The sequence below is a fragment of the Cynoglossus semilaevis genome, chromosome 5, assembly GCF_000523025.1.
Source record: "Cynoglossus semilaevis isolate Cse_v1.0 chromosome 5, Cse_v1.0, whole genome shotgun sequence".
Classification (NCBI taxonomy): domain Eukaryota; kingdom Metazoa; phylum Chordata; class Actinopteri; order Pleuronectiformes; family Cynoglossidae; genus Cynoglossus; species Cynoglossus semilaevis.
In genome coordinates, this window is record NC_024311.1 from 6,466,249 (window position 1) to 6,486,143 (window position 19,895).

General features: G+C 39.5%; 1 protein-coding gene across 1 annotated transcript; it reads left to right on the plus strand.

The window, feature by feature from the left end:
* The first annotated feature begins 1,852 nt into the window (after positions 1–1,852).
* On the plus strand, positions 1,853–18,940 carry lingo1b (leucine rich repeat and Ig domain containing 1b). The gene is made up of 2 exons (XM_008310145.3): positions 1,853–2,439; positions 14,837–18,940. Exons 1-2 carry the CDS (start codon positions 2,428–2,430, stop codon positions 16,694–16,696), a joined length of 1,872 nt encoding a protein of 623 aa, XP_008308367.2. The 5' UTR covers positions 1,853–2,427; the 3' UTR covers positions 16,697–18,940.
* Positions 18,941–19,895: the final 955 nt, after the last annotated feature.

A 19,895-nucleotide genomic window follows, 5' to 3' on the forward strand; every position in this document is an offset into this window, starting at 1 on the left:
TCATTGTAAGTGACACTGCTGGTGGCATAAATCTAATTAGGTTTTATTCCTACACAGTTTCAAAACAACAATAATCCTACGAATGAGGACCACCGTAGAAGAAGAGAAGAGAATGTGTTATCGATTTAGAACTTAATGATGTCCTCCATATTCTTTAATTTCAGTGAAAAGACTTTTCTCTGCAAATGTCATTGCTGCTCTATATGAAAGAGGTGAATCGGAAGATATAGAATATGGATTGCAGGCCTCAGTGCACTAAACGAAAACAATTAAACAGGGATTCGGAGAAATCCAGATTTTTCTGACCAACTACAGGTTAAATTCAAAGACAGGAACAGATTGCAGACAGACAGCAGGAGACAGAGATTGCCGGAGGTCATCTGTTGCCGTCTGTCCGTCCTCAACACAGATGTTAACCAGCTTACACAGACATTCTGTGGTCCTTACACAGTTTCCATTCAGTGATCTAAGTCTTGACTGAGCCATAAAAGCTGAAGATGATCAATGAAGATGGGCCTCCAGAGACACTTTTCACACTTTTAAGGAGGTCGTCAGAAATCAAAAAAGATGAGTCTTTCACAGTGCTAGATGCAGAGTTCTCATGTTTCCAGTGCTTTCTTCATCTACATCTGAACTTCCATATCATTACATCACAGTTTAAGAAAAATGTAAATGGTTTGACAAAAACAAACCAAGCTCTCCCTGGAGCAGCTCGAAAATCTCTATTCATATTTACGAGCCTGTCATTGTTTAACAAACTGCTTACGAACCAAAAAGACAAATAGAGTCATTTTGCAGAAAAATGACTGACAGCTTTAAAAAGGTCTCTACTATTAAAAAAAACAGTATGTATGATATGTCCGGTCACATAGGCACATATTCTTCTGGAGGTCTTATCACCTGACACAGGCCAAGGGGAATTCACAGCACCACTAAATGGAAATGGAAATGCCATTAATCAGCTGTGCAGTGATGGTTGTGGCTGCACCATTCAAAAAACAAACTGGACTAAATACATAATCCATTGACAATTTAATTTTGTCTCATAACAGGCGGTTCTCTCCCATACATTTTGCTGACTCCTACCTTTGATTTGATTTGGTTTTGAACACTGGCCGTAAGTCAGTGCTTTTAGATTAGCTCCTTGTTGGCCAAATGACCCATAAATTTGTTTTATGTTGTATTGGTGTAGACTGTTCCTCTTCCCTGCCTGAATGATTCTTCTCTCTGCGTATGTTTTATTGTAGTGCGGAGATGAGCCGCCACTGGCTGTCTCCAGCACTATGTACTGCTGTTTGTCTAACAGATTTAGTGCAAAAGCAGCAAGGGACCTTTGTGTGGAACCAAGCCTTAGCTTTAAGACCGAGTTAATTGTTACAAAGTCTTCTACAGTGACGAAAAACAAGCAAACAAAAAAACAAAAAAAAAAAAAAAAACAAAAAAAAACAGACATTTCTAGAGTTTTTCCTGACATGTTTTAAGTCCAACAGCCTACAAATGCCATTTCCACATTATCCGCAACTTCTCAATTTTCCAAATACACTCCTTAAGTGTGGAGTTTCCTGCCTGCATGTTTGGATCAGTGTTTCATCCACAAGTCTGTGCCCCTCTGTCCCAGACCCTGCTGCTCAGAGAGGTGTTGATGATCACCTCACATTGTAACATCACTCTCCTTCCCTGACAAGGCTTTAAAACACGGTTACCCATCTCCTAAAGTCACCTGTTATTACCATCAACAAATGTTCTTACTGCAGGTGTTCAATTTCCCAGTAGTTCTCCCACTCCTCCTCTAATTCTTTGTTCACCCCTCCCCCCCCAGCCTCCTTTCCCCTCTGTCCCCAAACCCAAACACACACATTCTCACTGTTCTACCTTACACTGCAACCTGCATTCCATTTAATCTGATCACAGCTATGCCTTCATACAGAGGAACTGTAAAGTAATCTAAAAAAAAAAGAAAAAATCAGAGGGCGCTGGCTGTGCAATCAGGGCAGAGATTTCTTCGCGTTTATTCTCAGCTCCCCTCTCTGCCTGTGCCCTGTGCTGCTCCTACTCTCAGTGCACTGCAGCTCCTCCTTCCACCCCTCATCAGCTGCCCCTCCCTCCATCTCTCCATCCCTCCATCCCTCTTCCTCTCTCTGGATATGCTCTAGGTGCAGCATGTATGAGAGTCTGTGCGAGCCAGCAGAGCTGCCCGTGTGTTTACATGTCAGCCTATCAGTGCTGCTGGATTTAGCGCATCTGGAGAGGATGGAGGCATTTCACAAATGCTCCTAAGACAACGGATTCTTGTCGCTGCATGTAACCCTCTTTCCCCCTCCAATTTGAATCTTTCCTGTCTCCTGTCCTGCATCCCTGCCTCCATGCTTTTGGAGGCATTCTGAATTTTGTTGGCAACATGGAGCTGCCCGAATTAGAATTCTCTGCATGACAGCCCTGGTAAGTACTTGGTCTCTATGGTGGGCTTTGAAAGCTGAGGTACAGGATCAGATTTATTATGGTGCAGTGGTGGGGCCAGGGAATTGTCAAGGAGCAAATTAATGTCAAGGATAAAATAGTGTATCACAGGCAAATGGATGGGGTAAAAAGGAAGAATTGTTTTCCTGGAGACAGCTCCAGATCTTATTTGTGCTTCGTCATCTAGATGGGTTACATCCTGTTGTGTGCTGGCCAATCTGGGGTTTGTCTGATAACACACTGATCATCTGTGCATCTACTAGTTACACTTAAAAGAAAAAGAGGGTCGGAGAGTGGAAACTCATTAAGTGATGCATAAACAGAGAAGCATCTGAATGGTGTGTTTTAATGGAAATCTTTCAACATTTCATTGTCGTGATTACACATCTAACCTTTTATAACTACTAAAGAAAAGGTGTGTGACTGAACGAGACAAGTGTGTTTTGTGTTGTTCCCTACAAGTGTCTTGCCAGGATGGTTATTGTTGCCTCATAATCACTATCCTGAATATCATGCTCTTTTTAAGACTGCTAAACTTCTCTAGTTTCACACGTTTGTTTTTGTTTTTTATTTTTATTTTTTGTATTCTCAATATCCTAGTGCCTGTGAAGATAGATGAGGAATGAGGCGTCTATGCAGCTGTTTGCTCAAATGTTAGATATGATATGTGCTGATGAAGCTGTTGGAGCAGAGATGACCAGGAGACTGGGGTGAGATGTACTGACACTCTGATAAGTTACCTGCTTTTATTTGCCTGCATCTCTTTAAAAATAGCTGCAAGGCTCCAGCAGGTAGAAGGCTGAGAGAGGACGAGAGCTGGGTGTTTTTAACAGTGCAGTGACAGCCTCTGCCAACCACTGCCTACCTCCCTAAACAACAGCTCCTAGATGAAAGACTGTGCTCATCATGTCAGTGCCATATTAGCTACTCACGGCTTTTAATTGGACTCTCATAATCAGCTTATAATGGCTGCTCATGCTCGTTCCTTTCTTTTTCCCTGCAACACTTAATGCGTGTCCCTCTGTGCATACAACTGCAGCTCCATCAGAGAAGAGACACAGAGTAGATCAAATGAAAAACATGTGCATATTTAAAATGATGTTTACATGTTAAAGTCCAGGGAAGATGGTTTGAAAGCTTCTAAAACTCCAGTTTGTAATTAGCTCTCTTCTGACTAAGTACGTAACAAAAAATGGTCTCAAATAGTTTACGCATCGCAGTAACTTCCTTTAAGTCTGACTTTTCTTTAGTCCTCTGATAAGCCTGACGTGATGGCAGCAAGCAGACTATTAGACGACCAAGGCATCAGTCACAGACAGTGTTCACTCATGTGCATCGTTTCCTGTCCTGCTCTATGTCTCTTTCCCCTAAATATGGCAGGATCTCACAGGAGTGACATTTTGTTTCAATAAAACCTGAAACATTTGATTGAGATCATAAACACTAAAAAATATAACTGATTAAGATATTTATCTGTTATCAGTTCATCTGAGAAGCAGCAGTACTTTTACATGGCTTTAGATTTACATTCATACTGACTGAAACTATTGGAATTGGCAGAGCAGTTCAGTTTTTAGTTCTTTTTAATAAGTGAGTTTGGCTGGATTTCACATTTAGTTTGTAATTTAATTTCAAACAGCTTAACTGCTAAGGTTAAACTGTTTTTGTTGGCGTTGGTGTCCCCTGTTGACATTAAGGCAACATTTATGCAAATTACAGCTTTAAAATGTAAAGGTCCAAATCATAATATAATTTGGGGTTATTTGCATATAGAAGAGAGAGAGAAACAAAAGCTTGTTGTTGAGTGGTGACAGTGAACAAAGAATCCAATGACAGGACATTGATCGAGATCCCATCTATGACAAGCAGGGAAGAGCAACGCCAGGTCAGGATTGATGAAAGATTTAATGTGGTTATAAATCTGACGTTGTCTTGTAAGTACTGAAAACGATTACTGCTGTGTAAAATGAATGTAAATAAAGATACCAATGGATACTGATGCCACACATATGCTGCAACAACCTCCCTGTTTTATGTCAATGTAAAAAAAATGGCAAAGCAGACACGTTTATTATTCCAAGATTAAATCTTTTCCCTGTGTTTAACTGAGCATGAGTGTGTGCAGGTAGCCCTCCCCTTAAACAAAAACATTATTTTGAGTAGGTGAAAAAGGTGTCCGAGGCAGACAATTCTCAATTTTTCATTCACTGAGTAAAGGCAACTCTGGACACTGTCTGTTGGTTTTTATTTAGAAAAAATATCAGTGAAGAGGAGGTGAATATACGATTGGCAATAGTCCAGTGTGTATGAAGGTGCTCTGAGATGCTGTTCACTCACACAGCTTTAGTGCAAATCAAGACTTATTGTACGGTAGACACTTGTATAGTGTGAGGGCACCACTCTCCCAGGAGACAGATAAGTATCTGCAGTAAAAGATGATTAGGTTTGCACATGTATATAAGAACAAATATTACATTCATTAAACTGGATTAAAAGCTGAATATTATGCATACAGAAATTAAAAGGAACCAGACAAACAGTTAACCCACAGCATCATCTCCTTGTTCCTGTTGTAACTCCCTCCTTTGGTACATGTCGTTACATGTCTAACACAACACTCCACGAAAGCCAATCTTCTCTAAGTGGGATAAAGTAAGGATCATCAGAGACAAAACGTTGCATTTATATTAGGATTCTCTTTCTTCACAGTCCAAATGGAATTGAATTCAAGCCTTCAAATCACATGTAAGAGAAAATAACAACCTAATATGTGATGCAGGAAACAGGAGGGACAGGTGCTGAAACTAAAGCTTCTCATGGCTTAACACTGTCAGCACAACTAGACTGAAGAAAACTAAAATACATTTTTAAAAAAATATACTTCTGCTGGGTTACTAAGTTTAACCCTTTCAGGTCTCATAAAATCCATTCTATTTACAGCTTAATCTCTGCAGAGCTGCATATAACACATCATCTGTGATGTTCCAGTAAAAAGCACAGTGTTATGTGGCCAAAATAATGACGAGGAAGTTACTATTAAACCATTTTCTGAAACAGGATCCATTTTGAAGCTAAGACACTCTCACATAATGGATAACATCAGCCACCGTGAAAAGGAAATGGGGAAAGTGATTGTGGCGAAGTCTGCAGGACCTGGTGTTTATACAGAGTGTGCTGGACAGAGGGTGACACGGGACGGCAGATGTGTCACCGGATACTCACATTTGTGTCGTACAAATGTATTTAGAAGGTCACAGTCCCGGTGTTGTGTGGAAGCCGGCCTCATTTAAATTTAATGATAACAGCTTCATGCAAAAATATGAGACCGGTCAGGGGCCGGTGGGATGGAGGACTGAGGTTAGCTCATATTGTGCTCTGGGCTGAAAATAGCATCATAGCCTCTAGATGTGGATGCTAGGGACTGATCACAGTGGAAATTTGCAAAGCATATCTACCCAGGTATTCTCTGTTGGTTTCAATCTGATGACTGCAGTAAGGAAGTAGCTCAACAGCTCCTGTGGAAGATCATGCTTCCTCTCTACGGAGTTGAAAAAAAGCAAAGCAATTAACATAATGACACAACAAAGTCTGTTGGCCTGTCTGATATCCCTTGCAGCAGATCAGGTCATCCACTGAGAATGTGTGAGGAAATGTCAGCATGTCAGGTGATGAGGTTGTGACTACATGGAATGATGGAAATACAGCGATAGACAATGGGATTTTAGTTCTGTGGCACATTTTTAGATCTGACGCAGAGCCAGAGACACACCCTGTAACAGAGAAGGGATCTTTATAGATCTTTAATTCTTTTTACAGTTAGATAGCATAGACCAAGATCAGATCAGGTCTAGATTCAGGGTGTGGCACACAGGACAAGTCATCAACTGGGAATTTGAGGTGTTAAAAATTAATGTAAAGTTTGGTGCTTTTTAGACATGTTCTAATATAAGAAGTGAAAAAAAAAGCTGACAAACCTGTGTTTGTTAAGGTTATAATGTACTATAATGTTATAATGGACTCTATCGTCTTTGATGGATCAACTCCAACTATTAACTGACTGTAACTAACAACTGGTTGTAGAGTTGTTTTTTTCTATGACTCAGTCAAGAAGTTAAATGTTTCTTGGAAAATCACACTATGCAGGCTATTAGGAAACTTGGATTCACTGAACTGCTAATGACAACTTTGCAGCCAATTGTTAATTAGAATCCAGTTAAAATGGACACTTTTGTTTAGTTTTGTTTTCCAATTTCGGCCCTTGCCGTCACTCTCCAATACTTTCCTTTAACCTGAATTCTGTTTTAATGGTCACAGATGAGATGGGTGGGTGTGTTGTTTGGCTTGAGTAAATTAATCAAGTAAATTAATTATTATTAATTCTGTAGAAAAATATATTTTTGGCATTGAACACTAAAAACATATTTAAGCTTCTCTGTCAAAGACAAATCATTAGTAGCTGTACATCATATGCTGGCTGTGGCATTGTCTCTTGCCATGCCTCTGGTTTTGAAACCATGTACTGTAAAATTCTACTTTTCAATGTCAGTATGTCAGGATGTTGAATCTAGTGTGAATACGCAGAGGTAGCATAGTGTAGAGTCTTTTTATGACAAAGCACATACTGATGCAGGGTCTTTTTCACTTTATGGAGGAAGCTGCGTTTGGCTTTTGTAACCTCCCTCAGTGCGTTTTGCTCTCACAAAACTCTGTCGCCACCTGTGTAAACACAAAGCTTTTGGATTCTGGAGTCAGGAGGGGGTTGCACCACAGTGAACCACAGCTTGTTAGTGTACATAAGATACAAGAGTGTCATTCAGTTCATCCAGGTTGGCAGCGGTATCTTTAAAGCAGTTCAGTCTGTTCAGTTGAACAGTCTGCAGCTTAGTCCACGTTGTCTCACTGTCCCTGTCTTTATTCTTCTGACAACAGTGGCTGCCAATTGTACTTTCCGTTTAACTAGATGAAAGATGTGGAACCACTAACATGTTGATTAACAGTTGAATTCATTAAAGCTCAATGTAGTATAAAAAAGGAGCACTTTATTGATCCCACACTGGGGAAATCAGTGTGGGATCTGCTGCAAGTGTGAGTGTCCAACAGGACCTACCCAACCCAGGGCCTTCTGCATGTAAGGCAGATATGATAACCGCTACACTATGGAGCCACTACAGTGTGGGATCTGCTGCAAGTGTGAGTGTCCAACAGGACCTACCCAACCCAGGGCCTTCTGCACGTAAGGCAGATATGATAACCGCTACACTATGGAGCCACTATTATATCCCAAGAGTAACTGTTATAAATCCATGATAGCGACATCTACTGCACATGTGCATAGTATTAATAGATTCACATAATCAGGGATTTGCTCTTTCTATCAAATGAAAACGTAAGAAACAATGTTCTGCAAATTAAGCCACGGACTGCTGCCAAAAGAAACGACACACATAAAAGGTAATGATTTGATCACATCATTACCTTTACTTGTGCTAGGGTATAATAAACACCTGTCCAGTCAAAGAAGACAAATGTGTTTAACACACAACCTCCAGATCCTGAGCAGTTTGAAGTTAGTACTTGCACAGTATTTACGTACCAACTAGGACCTCAGTGATTGGGGTGAACGGCTCCTAAATCTCTCCCACGATGCTGTCAGTTCTCTAACTGAAAGTCTTTTCTAGACGAGTAGTTCCATAAACCTTATCTCTTTCTTTTCAGTTCCAAAGTGAAAATTAAGGGTATAAAGGTTTTTGTAATTTCCTGCTCACTCTTCTTGAATTACAATAGTAATTTATGGTAATGAATACAGAAGCCCCGCTCTTCTATTATCACTGAATTTTGTCAATGAACAAAGAAACACTTTTCGGTTTCTCTGTTTGTATTTGAAGCTGAAGCAGGAACAGCACAGTTTGGGATCCCGTTAACACTAGTTTGTCAAACTCTAACCTTAAGGAGAACCCTTAAGTCCAAGAGGAGTACAAATTCTCTATTACAAGATGATTTATGACCCAGCGTTATAGAAAAACATTTGCAAGCCAAAAAAGGCCTTTTAAACACATTTGTATTTTTATTTTTCTTACGATGCACTATAAAGGCAGATTAGTCAACATTTTTTGGACAGTAACAGAGAAGCAATACTGAAGCGGCCTGGAACTTGGACTCTGGATGTAAAGATTGTGGTGGCAGTGCTGATATCAGGGAACAAAAAGCAGAGTCTGCAGCTCTGTGCAGCGTCCTCCTATTAATTGTTTTTAAATCACTAGTTCATCTGGCTGCTTCCTTCTGGTCTTTTTTTTTTGCTGAACTCCCCCATAATAAAGAGTGGGCAGCTGCTCCCAGCAGAAAGGCAGATTGTACTTCCACTGCCTGGTGTGAGAGAGAAGAACAGAACAGCAGTTCTAATGGAGTCTGAGGCCTGATAAAGACAACGGAGAATCCATGACACCCACCAAATAAAAAGAACAGCACAGTGCTTACATGGCTGGGCAGAGAGCCCAGACTATTTTAAATGAAGATTCAAAGTGTGTATGAAGTGATTTAGTATCCATGGGCAAACCTACGGCAGTGCTGTTTTGGCTTGGAGCAGGGGAAGCTGCTGAACTATGGCCTTGGTTCCAAGTCTCCTTATTGGAGTTATTGATTAGAGTAGCTGATGAAAAAGTTAGGTAGTAAACACATAACAGTCAGAGCACAAGACACTTGTGATGCGTGTTCACCAGAATTCCATTTCTACCATTTGCAAACCAACATAAAATTTGATTATTTAATATCAATCTACAAAAGTATATGACTTAGGTATAATAAAATATTTAACCAAGTATTTTTCTTCAGTTTAAAAAGCTGTATATAGTATAACTGCTATCATTACTCACTATATTAGCCATGTTCTGCATCAGTTACTTTATTTTGTAAAGGTTGGTACACTTTCAACAAATGCAATAAAAACTAGATCTGTTGTTTGCCAATTGTATTTAACCTTTTTGTGGTTTCTGAAATTGTTGTTATCGTGTGGTGCTGAGCAAGGTTACTGGGTTGAAAGGTGACACAGAAGTGGGGCCGTCATAGCTCAGGGAACCTTATAGTCCTTATACTGTATGTAATGTGGGCCTCTGTGTTGATGTTGCATTCACACAGACATTCATCAGAGATGCTAAGTTGTACCCTATTTGTTGATAAGATTAGGCTCCTGCTGAGAGAGCACCGTGGCTCTTCTGCACAGAATCGATATGTGGCTTCGCCCATGCCTTGTACTACAGTATGTAAGGGAGCATGTTGTTGATGCAGAGATAATACATGTGACCTGTCCATCACAGATGGACCTAAACATTAGAATGAAGGAGCCAAAGGTCAAAGCCACACTGAGCATTTGATTTCATTTCAACTTTTGTTCTTTTTCTAAATACTGTACAAAGTGATTCCGTGTAATAAACTGTAAGCCTAAATATTTATATTTAGGCTAAATATTTATATTTAACCTTACCCCATGGTTAAGAATGTTATGTTGTATATATATGTATATACACACACACACACACACACACACACACACACTGTCACCTTTAAAAAAACCAGTAACAGTATTTTAATAACGGACTGTTTGTTTTCAGTGAATTGCAATAACTGTTCTGGGAAATGTTTTTTTTTTTTTTTTTTTAATTTGAACTGTTATTCTTCGTTACAGAGCTGTTATCATAATTTACATACTGATTTAAAATACCAAGTATGAAGCCATGCACCAACACCACAGTAAATTGTGCCACCAAAGTAAATGTACAGTAAATGTTCTCACAAAAGTGTGTTACACAGTAACTTTTACAATTTAAACACACACCCTGAAAACTGACCTCCGTCGAAAAAATTAAGAATGTACGTAGAATGTAGAAAAACAAAAGAAAGCCAAGACCTATAGGCTGCAGAAAGACTGTTCGCGCCTGCATGGCATCCGTCAAAACAGGAATTATCACAGCAGCAGCTTAAATCTAATAACAAAAGGTGAGACAGTCTGTGATTCTACTTGATTACCCAGGGGAACCTGGAGAGTGCTGTCTGTAAAAATGTTTCTGGCAGCAAGTAATTTTTATCATCATGTGGATCGTACAAAAATGCACCTGACTTTTTAGGGATGCATTACTGCACTGCTGAAAATGAAGGATCAAAGATGAACATGCTGGACTCATCCTGGCAAAGGAGATGAAAGGTGGCTTTTAAGGTGTTTTCCTGTTCTTCCAATAATGGATGAATATGTGAGAGCAATTCCCATTATATACTGTATGGACCCATTACTGATCAGCAGCATTTGGGTGGCTGCACATAGAAATACTTTAGAAGGGATCCTCTTATCTCCCATGTTTTATAACATGTTCTAGTGCAAAAAAATTGTCATGGCTTGGAATTTACCTTCCAATGGTGAGGAACATGAAGACCAATGAGACAGTAAATGTGATGATAAAAGATCAATATTCCTATATCTGAAAAAAAGAAAAATCTGAGTATCCAATTTCAAATAGAATCAGTTTGTGGCTCAGCCAGTCTTCACCACTTCCACCTAGAAAGAAACAGGTAGAATGAATAAATTACGTTTTCCGCAGCAAAGGCATTTGGAGTCAAATGGAAAGTCTAATGGAGGCCATTATTTGCAGCTGCATTAATCACAGTTGGCCATGTTGTTTAAAGGACACAACTAGACAGTGTGTTGCGTGGGTTTTTGATTTTGAAAATCTTTGAAAATAAAAAAAACTTTTATCACACAAAACACCACGTGGCTTCATACTTTACCAAAACCATTTAAGAGGATCACTTTGACTGTATGTCCAAAGAGGCTCAAAATAACGGAACTTAGAGGAAACTACTTGGTTGTCAAGAACCATCAGAGACAAAGGTATATACAGTGTATGTTGGTACATGATTATATCATAAAAATTTTGAATTTAAGTGGTTCCATAGTGCTGTGGTCAATACCTGCCAATGCCTGCCTTACATGTCCAGAGGAGTGATATAACCCTGATGGGGGTTCCCATGTGGCAGCCTATGTGGTTTACAAAGTGTCAGACTGTGAATTTTCCCCTCAGGAATTCTTATAAATTATGATCTGTGTAATCAGCGTAATTGCTTTCAAAGTGTACGACTTTCACAGATGAAACACTATGCTGTTTAGACAGCACAAAGTTGAGCTTTGCTTTTGTGTGAACTCAGTGAAGCTTTTAAAACTAACTGTTGGTCTTTCATTATTCTAGATGAGATACTCGTAAGCTGTTGGAGTAGCTTGAAGTACTACAGCCAAGTGATTGGGCTTTAAAGCAGGCTTTCAAAACGTCAGTTTCCAAAGTGTCTGTGGGTTAAAGAGATTGTTCTTTAATTTGACTAGTGGGCCAGTATCCAACCAATACACAGACCATCTTACCAAAACACTGTTGGTGTGAGCAGGGAATCCATATTATCAGGTTAGACTTTATATAGGTACCTAACATCTGTTGCTGTATACGTCCACGCTGGTATCAATTATGCTTATCATTGCAGGTTTTCTGCTTCCAGGTAGAACATTAGTGGTGCAACACTGAGCAACATCAGTACAACAGAAAACCATTTCTCAAAAATGGACTCTCTCTTTATATCTGCAAAGGCATTTTTCAAAGCTATCACTTTGTGTGTTTGTTTCACACTGACAAGCTACAATCAAGATATTTCCCATTTCTTTATCCTGTTGCCTCCTTTCAAAATGCCAGGGGTGAGAGCTTCTTATTTGTACATCTGGTTTTTTTATAAGCCTTCCTGGCTGAGAGCCTGTTAGCTAGGGGCTAGTGCTGTAAAAAGAAATAGAACTTCAGAGTTAACTGACCTCATGCAGATTTGTTTCTGCGTCTCAGCTGGACACATCCACATACACTAAAGCATTTTATCCTCTTAAGCATTTGATTTCAGCCTTCAAGCATATTACTTTATAATATATATAATGGTTTCATCTAATGAACAAGGATAAATCACTGTGAATTCTATATATCAACGACCGCTCCATTGTAAAATCACAAATAATCAATATGGTCAGTTGCCCTTTACTGTCCTCCCCATGCAGTCTTCCAAAATCACAGAACATGATCTTAAACCACAAAATGGAAATGTATACACTTTTGTGTGTCACCCATTTTACTGGGGACGGGGCCCGCAGACAATCAGTGACCCACTAACAATGCAATCTTTTTTCACAGTTTTCTCTGCAGCAAAAACAAACACCATCACATTTAAATCAGCAGAAGACTAAGCCAGAACATGTTTCCGAGATAAGGCTGCAGCATGGTGTTAGGTCCACGGTGGGAATACAAGCAGTCATGGCAGGGAAAAGAGGAAAGAAAAAGATTGTGTTCTTTTATCATTGCCCTTCAAAATTCAGTGGAGCTCTGCCTTTTAAAATGACACGCCCAAAGAGTCATGGAAGGAAAACTAATATTTAAGAGTGACAAATTAAAAACTGAAGTATTAGGGGTAGTATAACGGTGGTCCCTTTTTTGGAATAGACTCTCTGGGGCAACTTGGGTAGAAAGCATTTAAGTGCAGCTGAGGGACACCTCACACTGTCTGAAGATGATGAATTTGAGCAATTCTTTGGCAATGTTTGCTCAATTCAAGGTCAAAATCGAGTTGTGATACATGGGTGTATCTGGGCTCTCAAGGCCAGATGATAACAAAGATAGGAAACCCATCTTTCCGACACTGGAAATCATAAATCATTCATGACACTCTTGTAAGAATATGATTTGCATTTGCTTGTTTTTCAGTTAGCTACGACACAGCTTCTCCTCCTCATTCATATTCATATCTTGACGATATAAAGTAGTTATCTGTGTGAAACAGATAAACATGTTTTTGACATCAAGTATCTCTGGCTTGTTTACTTTAATATTTGACGCATGTCACGTACGTATATCTTGGTGATTCAAGCCATTCATATTGACAAATCTTAGAACCAATATGAATTAATCTGACAAAATGTGGATGTTATCAAGTTTTTCTTTTTTAACATTTTTTACACAAATTAGGTTTTTAGCTGAACAATTAGTGAAAATGTTAATATTTGATGCTTCGTTATGATACTGCAGTTTTTGCCTTGCTCCAATACACAAAATGATGCCCATTGTATCTGACAGTCCAGCAGAAAATTATGACTTAAAATAGTAGAATTGAGTGAAATTATTTAACTTTGTCTTGGATTTTGCCATTTACAGTACATGTACAGAGGCAAAGCAGAATGCTCTGGCATCTTCTTTGCAGGATGTCACGCCATTGAACTAAACCAAAGGAATGTTCTAATGTTCAGGATGTGTCCAATTTCACGACAGAGTGAGTTCCTCCCCAAACAGAATTTATGAGTGCTGAGGTCCCCACAATCCCTTACACACAAGGTGTTTTAAACCCACTGCAAAAAATGTTGAGAAAAAGAAGCAGAATGTGTGAAACTGGAGAGAACATACAGATTCAGGAAAGGTGGTGAATCAAGAAGTCACTTAAATTGGAAGATATGACAAATTCAGTATTAAATGCATTTACGTATACTCACATTATTATTCCCAGAATGACTACTTGGATTTCTTGTGTCCTCCTCACTTTAAAAGACAAAACACATTTTCAGTGTGTTTCATTGATTAATGAGTATGCCTTAAATCAGAATGTTCTCCACTGGACCATGCTCCACTTCAGACTACTTAACTTTGAAATGTCCTCATGTTGGAAAAAAGGTTGTGTTTATTATGTCTTAAAAGAGTCAGTGGTTACCATAGCACTTTTTCTTGTGTGTATGTTAGATAAAGTTGCAACTTAAGCCATCATCATACTTGATGTAAGAAGGTTTTTTTATCAAGTTATAGTGCCCTGGGTCAACGTCAAACAGGGGTTTAAAGCTCTGGCTGTCTCCATTTATCACCATCTGGCAGCAGTCACTGTTTTACAGTATATCACAGCAAGGTCAGCAGCGCAGCAGTGATGTGTTAGGTTTGCAAATGTTTTTGGGAGCTATTTAAAGGTCTACTGTGGTTTGGTGTATGTAAATCAAAAACAGTGAGGACTATATCACTGACGGCAGTTCTTTGTGGTTCTTATGTATATGCCTTCTGCTGATAAGAAAATTACCCTATTTCCAATTCAATTTTTCAAACTAATATTTTACAAACTCTAAAGGGAACAGCGGGTTATTAATAGTGGGGCAATCCGAGATGTTTGCTTTATTAATTAAAAGTCACTAGTGGATTCAGTGTTTTTTCTCTTTTAAAGTCAAATATAATATATCCATAACAAGAAATACAATCAGGAAAGAAATGTCACATTTTGTCATATTTTCTGTAATGCAGTTTTACACCCTGTTTCTATAGTAACAGTATGTCTCGTGTTTCAACAGGTCAGCTGTAGGATGGTGTCAGGGGAGGCAGGAGGGCACAGCTACTTGGTGGCATGCTGGCAGCCCATCCTGATCCTAATGCTTGGCACCGTCCTTTCTGGCTCCACCACTGGTTGTCCTTCCCGATGCGACTGCAGCGCTCAGGAACGCTCAGTAGTTTGCCATCGTCGGAAGCTGGCAACTTTTCCTGAGGGCATCCCAACTGAAATAAGACTGTTGGACCTCAGCAAGAACCGTCTGAAAACTCTGGGGCCAGACGAGTTCATCAATTACCCTCAGTTGGAGGACCTGCAGCTTAATGAAAATACAATTTCAGACATTGAGCCTGGGGCTTTCAGCAATCTTATGAACCTCCGTACTCTGGGTTTGCGCAACAATGAGCTGAAGCTCATTCAGCTGGGTGTCTTCACCGGCTTGACGAACCTCACAGAGCTTGATATCAGTGAGAACAAAATTGTCATTCTCCTCGACTACATGTTTCAGGAGCTGTACAACCTGAGAGCTCTGGAAGTTGGTGACAATGACTTGGTGTTTATCTCACCCCGATCATTCCATGGCCTCACCAACCTTGAAAGCCTCCACATTGAGGGATGCAATTTATCCTCAGTGCCCACTGATGCCCTTAGCCATCTTCATAACCTACTATCACTACGATTACGATACCTGAACGTCAGTGTCTTAATGGATTACTCTTTTAAGAGACTCTATCGGCTAAGATTCCTGGAGCTTTCTCATATGTCTGCCCTGGATACCATGACTCCGAAATGTTTGTTTGGTCTCAACCTCACCTCACTGTCAGTTACACATTGCAATCTCAGTGTCATTCCATACCAGGCCATCAGCCACCTAAGATATCTTCAGGATTTGAATCTGTCCTTCAATCCCATTCAAGCTGTCGAAGGTAACCACCTGTTTAATCTGCAGAACCTTCAAGCTTTCCACTTGGTTGGTGGAAGACTGACTGAGATTGAACCCTACTCTTTCCGAGGAATCAATCACCTCCGCATACTTAATGTCTCCAGCAACAGTTTGGCCACCGTGGAGGAGACCGTCTTTCACTCATTAGGAAACCTGGAGATGTTAGCTTTACATGAAAACCCACTGGCCTGCGACTGTCGTCTACTCTGGGTCTTTCGTCGGCGGTGGAGGCTCAAGTTCAACAAACAGCAGCCTGTATGTGCTTCACCTGAAGTGATGCAAGGTAAAGGGTTCAAGGACATTCCAAACAGCCTACCTTCTGACTACTTCATCTGTCAGAAGTCAAAGATCTTGGATTATAAAGTTAAAGAAAGCCATGTAGATGAAGGAACAACAGTTCACTTTAGTTGCCCAGCTGAGGGTGAGCCAGACCCTGTGATTTTGTGGCTATCCCCCAAAAAGGAATACATCACTACTAAAACCATGGGGTCAAGACTCTCTGTGTCTCATGATGGCACACTGGAGGTACGGTACGCCCAAATCCAGGACAATGGCACCTACATGTGCATTGCAAGCAATGCAGCAGGTAATGACACCAAAGCTGCTCACCTCTTTGTACATAGTTACTCTCCTAATTGGCCCCACCAGCCAAACAAGACATTTGCCTTCATTTCCAACCAGCCCAACGAAGAAGGTGCTAACGTGACCCGGGCTTCAGTTCCATTCCCTTTTGATGTAAAGACACTCATTATTGCAACTACCATGGGATTTATCTCCTTCCTGGGAGTTGTCCTCTTCTGTCTGGTAATATTATTCCTCTGGAGTAGAGGGAAAGACAACACAAAGTCAAGTATAGAAGTGGAATATGTGCCCCGTAAGGAGGAATCAGAGGAAGCGAGTCCAAATGAAGAACCAGTACAATTCAACATGAAAGTGATGTGAAACTATGAAATGAAAGTGATGTGAGCTTGCAAACTACAGCCCTGATGCATTTTGCCTTCTCTTCGAGTGTGTACTTGATGAGTGGTAGGAATTGCCTGGCAACAAATGCATCTTGACAATGTATCATTGACGTTCCTCTTTTTTTACTCTGAAAGGACTGAATGTTGAAACAAAAAGTTGATCTTCAATTTTCTGTATATCGAAATTTGGAAATACTACAACAGTATTACATGGACTGAAGGAGCCCATTGCTGTACGTATTCAATGTTAAAATGGGCAAACAAAGCAAACAGAAGGATGTTCTGTTAACAGGTGTACGCAGAAATAGACTTAACAAGAGATTGTCCTGAAGGTAAAATCTGTCGGCCCAGAACGGAAGTATATCACACGAGAGTCGTGTTGCATTTTGCATTCTGGTGTGTATCATAAATGGAATTTAAATTCTTGTTACAAGTCCAAAGTGGAAAGAAGTTTCTTATGTTTGTTTTGTCGTTTTAAAAAAGAACTGACCTGTGAATTTTAAGTTTTTGTGTATTTTTCAGACAAGTAACAAGAATAAAGTCAGAACAAAATAGAAAGAGTAGTGTTGTATTGGTAAAATAAATATATTTACAAAAGATGTGGACCAAGGCTGAAGTCATAGTTTTTACTAAACAGCGATACATACATTATCTCTAAGATAATTTAGGATCTAGCTTCTGTAAATTTGAATTATTACTTTGTCATTTACTAGTTTTGAGTTTTGTTTTTGGTGTTCACTACATGGCACAAAGGTAATATTTCCAACAGCCTTGACAACAAATCCCAGATTAAGTTGTTTTTTATATGGTTTGTCGTTTTCACATATTGTGACAGTACTGGAAATCAGCAACTTTGCAATCTATTCGCCAATCTATTGAGTCGTGCGGTCCTCTTCTAACAGTCCATATCCTGGGATCAAATAGTAACTGCTCTGTCTCTGAAATTATGACGTTAGGGGACTTTTTCGCCTCAAGGAAGTCATTGTTTAGCTCAGCAATAGCCCATATTCATGTGTAAAACAGTTTTATGCCTCATAAGAATACCATGTTTAAAGTCATTAATTTCTCAGTCAAGGTCTGCTCTGTAGATAATGTGTTCATTAACTCCCACTAAACATGTTTAAAGGGGAAAAGAGTCGGAGATTCTATTAAAAAAAACACTTAATATTTCTGCATTACATATTTAATGCCAGTGTATTGGGAAAATTAATGTTTTATCTGTGTTGCAAGAAATTGTAAAAAAAAAAAAAAAGAAAGAAAGAAAAAAGAAATCGCATTGCTTTACCGAAGAGGAACCAAGTGAATCACACACTGTTAGAACTCTGAGTTCACAAACTCATGAAGAGCAGAGATAAAGTCAAATCCAGACTGGGTGTAAACCCGTGTGCTAAATATCCCATTGTAGTGATAACAAATAGCCAGAAGAACAGTATATGCATAAAATATAAATAAACAGCATACGTGTCAGCTTGGAGCCTGACGTGATAGGCATAGGAGTCTGTATGGTTATGAAGAAAGCAGGAGACAGACAGTCAGTGTCTGAGTGGATCCAGTGCATCTCTGGATTTTTTTTTCCCATTCCATTAAAAACACATTACACTACCGATTACTGATAGAGCAGCATGAACAGCATCTGTAAGGATTCAGAAAAGGGTTCTTGCCGACTATCAAGGATGAACATTAAAGAGAAGCAACATGAGTTGATTTCCACACATTTACTACAGCCCGGAATTTGTCCGTGTGTTACAGAGAAAACAAATGCTGCGCTGAGCCTCTGAGCCAGAAGCAAACACACCTCACTCTGCCAGCACCTTGTATGAAGCCTGTCGCATGGATCTGTGTTGGTGCAAATTAACAGTGCGGGTTACAATACAATAACCAATACACAATCATGCAGTTGGGTTAAGCCAGTATGTGAGTCACACAGTGACAGTCTCCCGTTGTGCGGGTGTGAAGTCCAACACAGTAGACAATGCCCAGGCCTGTTCCTTTGCAAACCTGTATTTCACATTTGAGAATATGCCAGTGGAGTTTTTATGAGGCTCTGAACTACACTTACTAACAAAGCTGATGCAACATTAAAAATATTGAAAAAACTTGACAAATCAATATTGAAAACTGATTATACATTTGTTTTAGCTTTCAGCTTATCACACTGAACACCCACCCAAAAACTGGTTGAGAATAAAAAGCTTCACTGTAAACATGAGCTGTGATGTGTGTAATGAAGAGAAAATACAATTATTACTTCTTTTATCATCATTGTCCAGATTACTTTTGGCTTACAAAGACTGTTCTGACGGACTGGCATACTGCAGCTGTATTTATAAACACATAGCTGCAGTTGTTTTCTTAAGGTGAGTAAAATAGGATAAGATTTGTTTTTATTATTATTATTTATTCAAAGGAAGAGAATCTCACCAAGTACTGTTTCTGCAGATATAGTTGCATTGGGGCTCACAAAGGAGAAGTGCAGCAAACAGCATGGTATTGCCAAGCCGAGAAATCACGAAGTTTAAAATCAATTCTGTAATGAAACTTGCAAAGATGAGAAAAGGTTAGCAATATGGCGGAGTGTGTAGATTAAGTGTTTTACCTATAAACAAGACAGTAAGAGCAGAATTCTGCTCATCTGAATTTAAGTTGCAAGGAGGCTTTAAAATGTACTGTGTATAAATTCATGATTTTTTTTTTTTAGGGTGAAAGAAAAAGGCCATTGTGACAGAGCAGATTTCTCTATAGCTTGAAGGAAGAAAAGGTTTAATAACTCTGTCGTTAAATGCCTACAGGGTTGAAGGCAAACAGCTTTGTTGTTGTTGACAGGAAAGACAGAGGCTTTGTTATGGGCTACGGACAAAAGGGTTCAACCTTAAAGGGCAGGTGTGTAGTGATTTTTCACCAATAGATCTTTTTTTTTAAAGAGCAGGGACTGCAGTGATGACAGTTAAACTGGTTCACTGTGTGAATTAAGTGAGCCGGTGGAACGCTGCTTTATATGTATCCAAACTCAGCAAAAACCTTCTCCACAACAGCAAGTAATACATTACTTTTTATTTTTTCTAGTAAGAAATGAGAAAAGAATTGCACCCTGTGACAGGCCATTTGACCGAGTGGTTCATCACAGCTTGCTGTGGCTGTACATCTCCTGCAGGGTTGTAACATTATTTTCTCTGTATTTG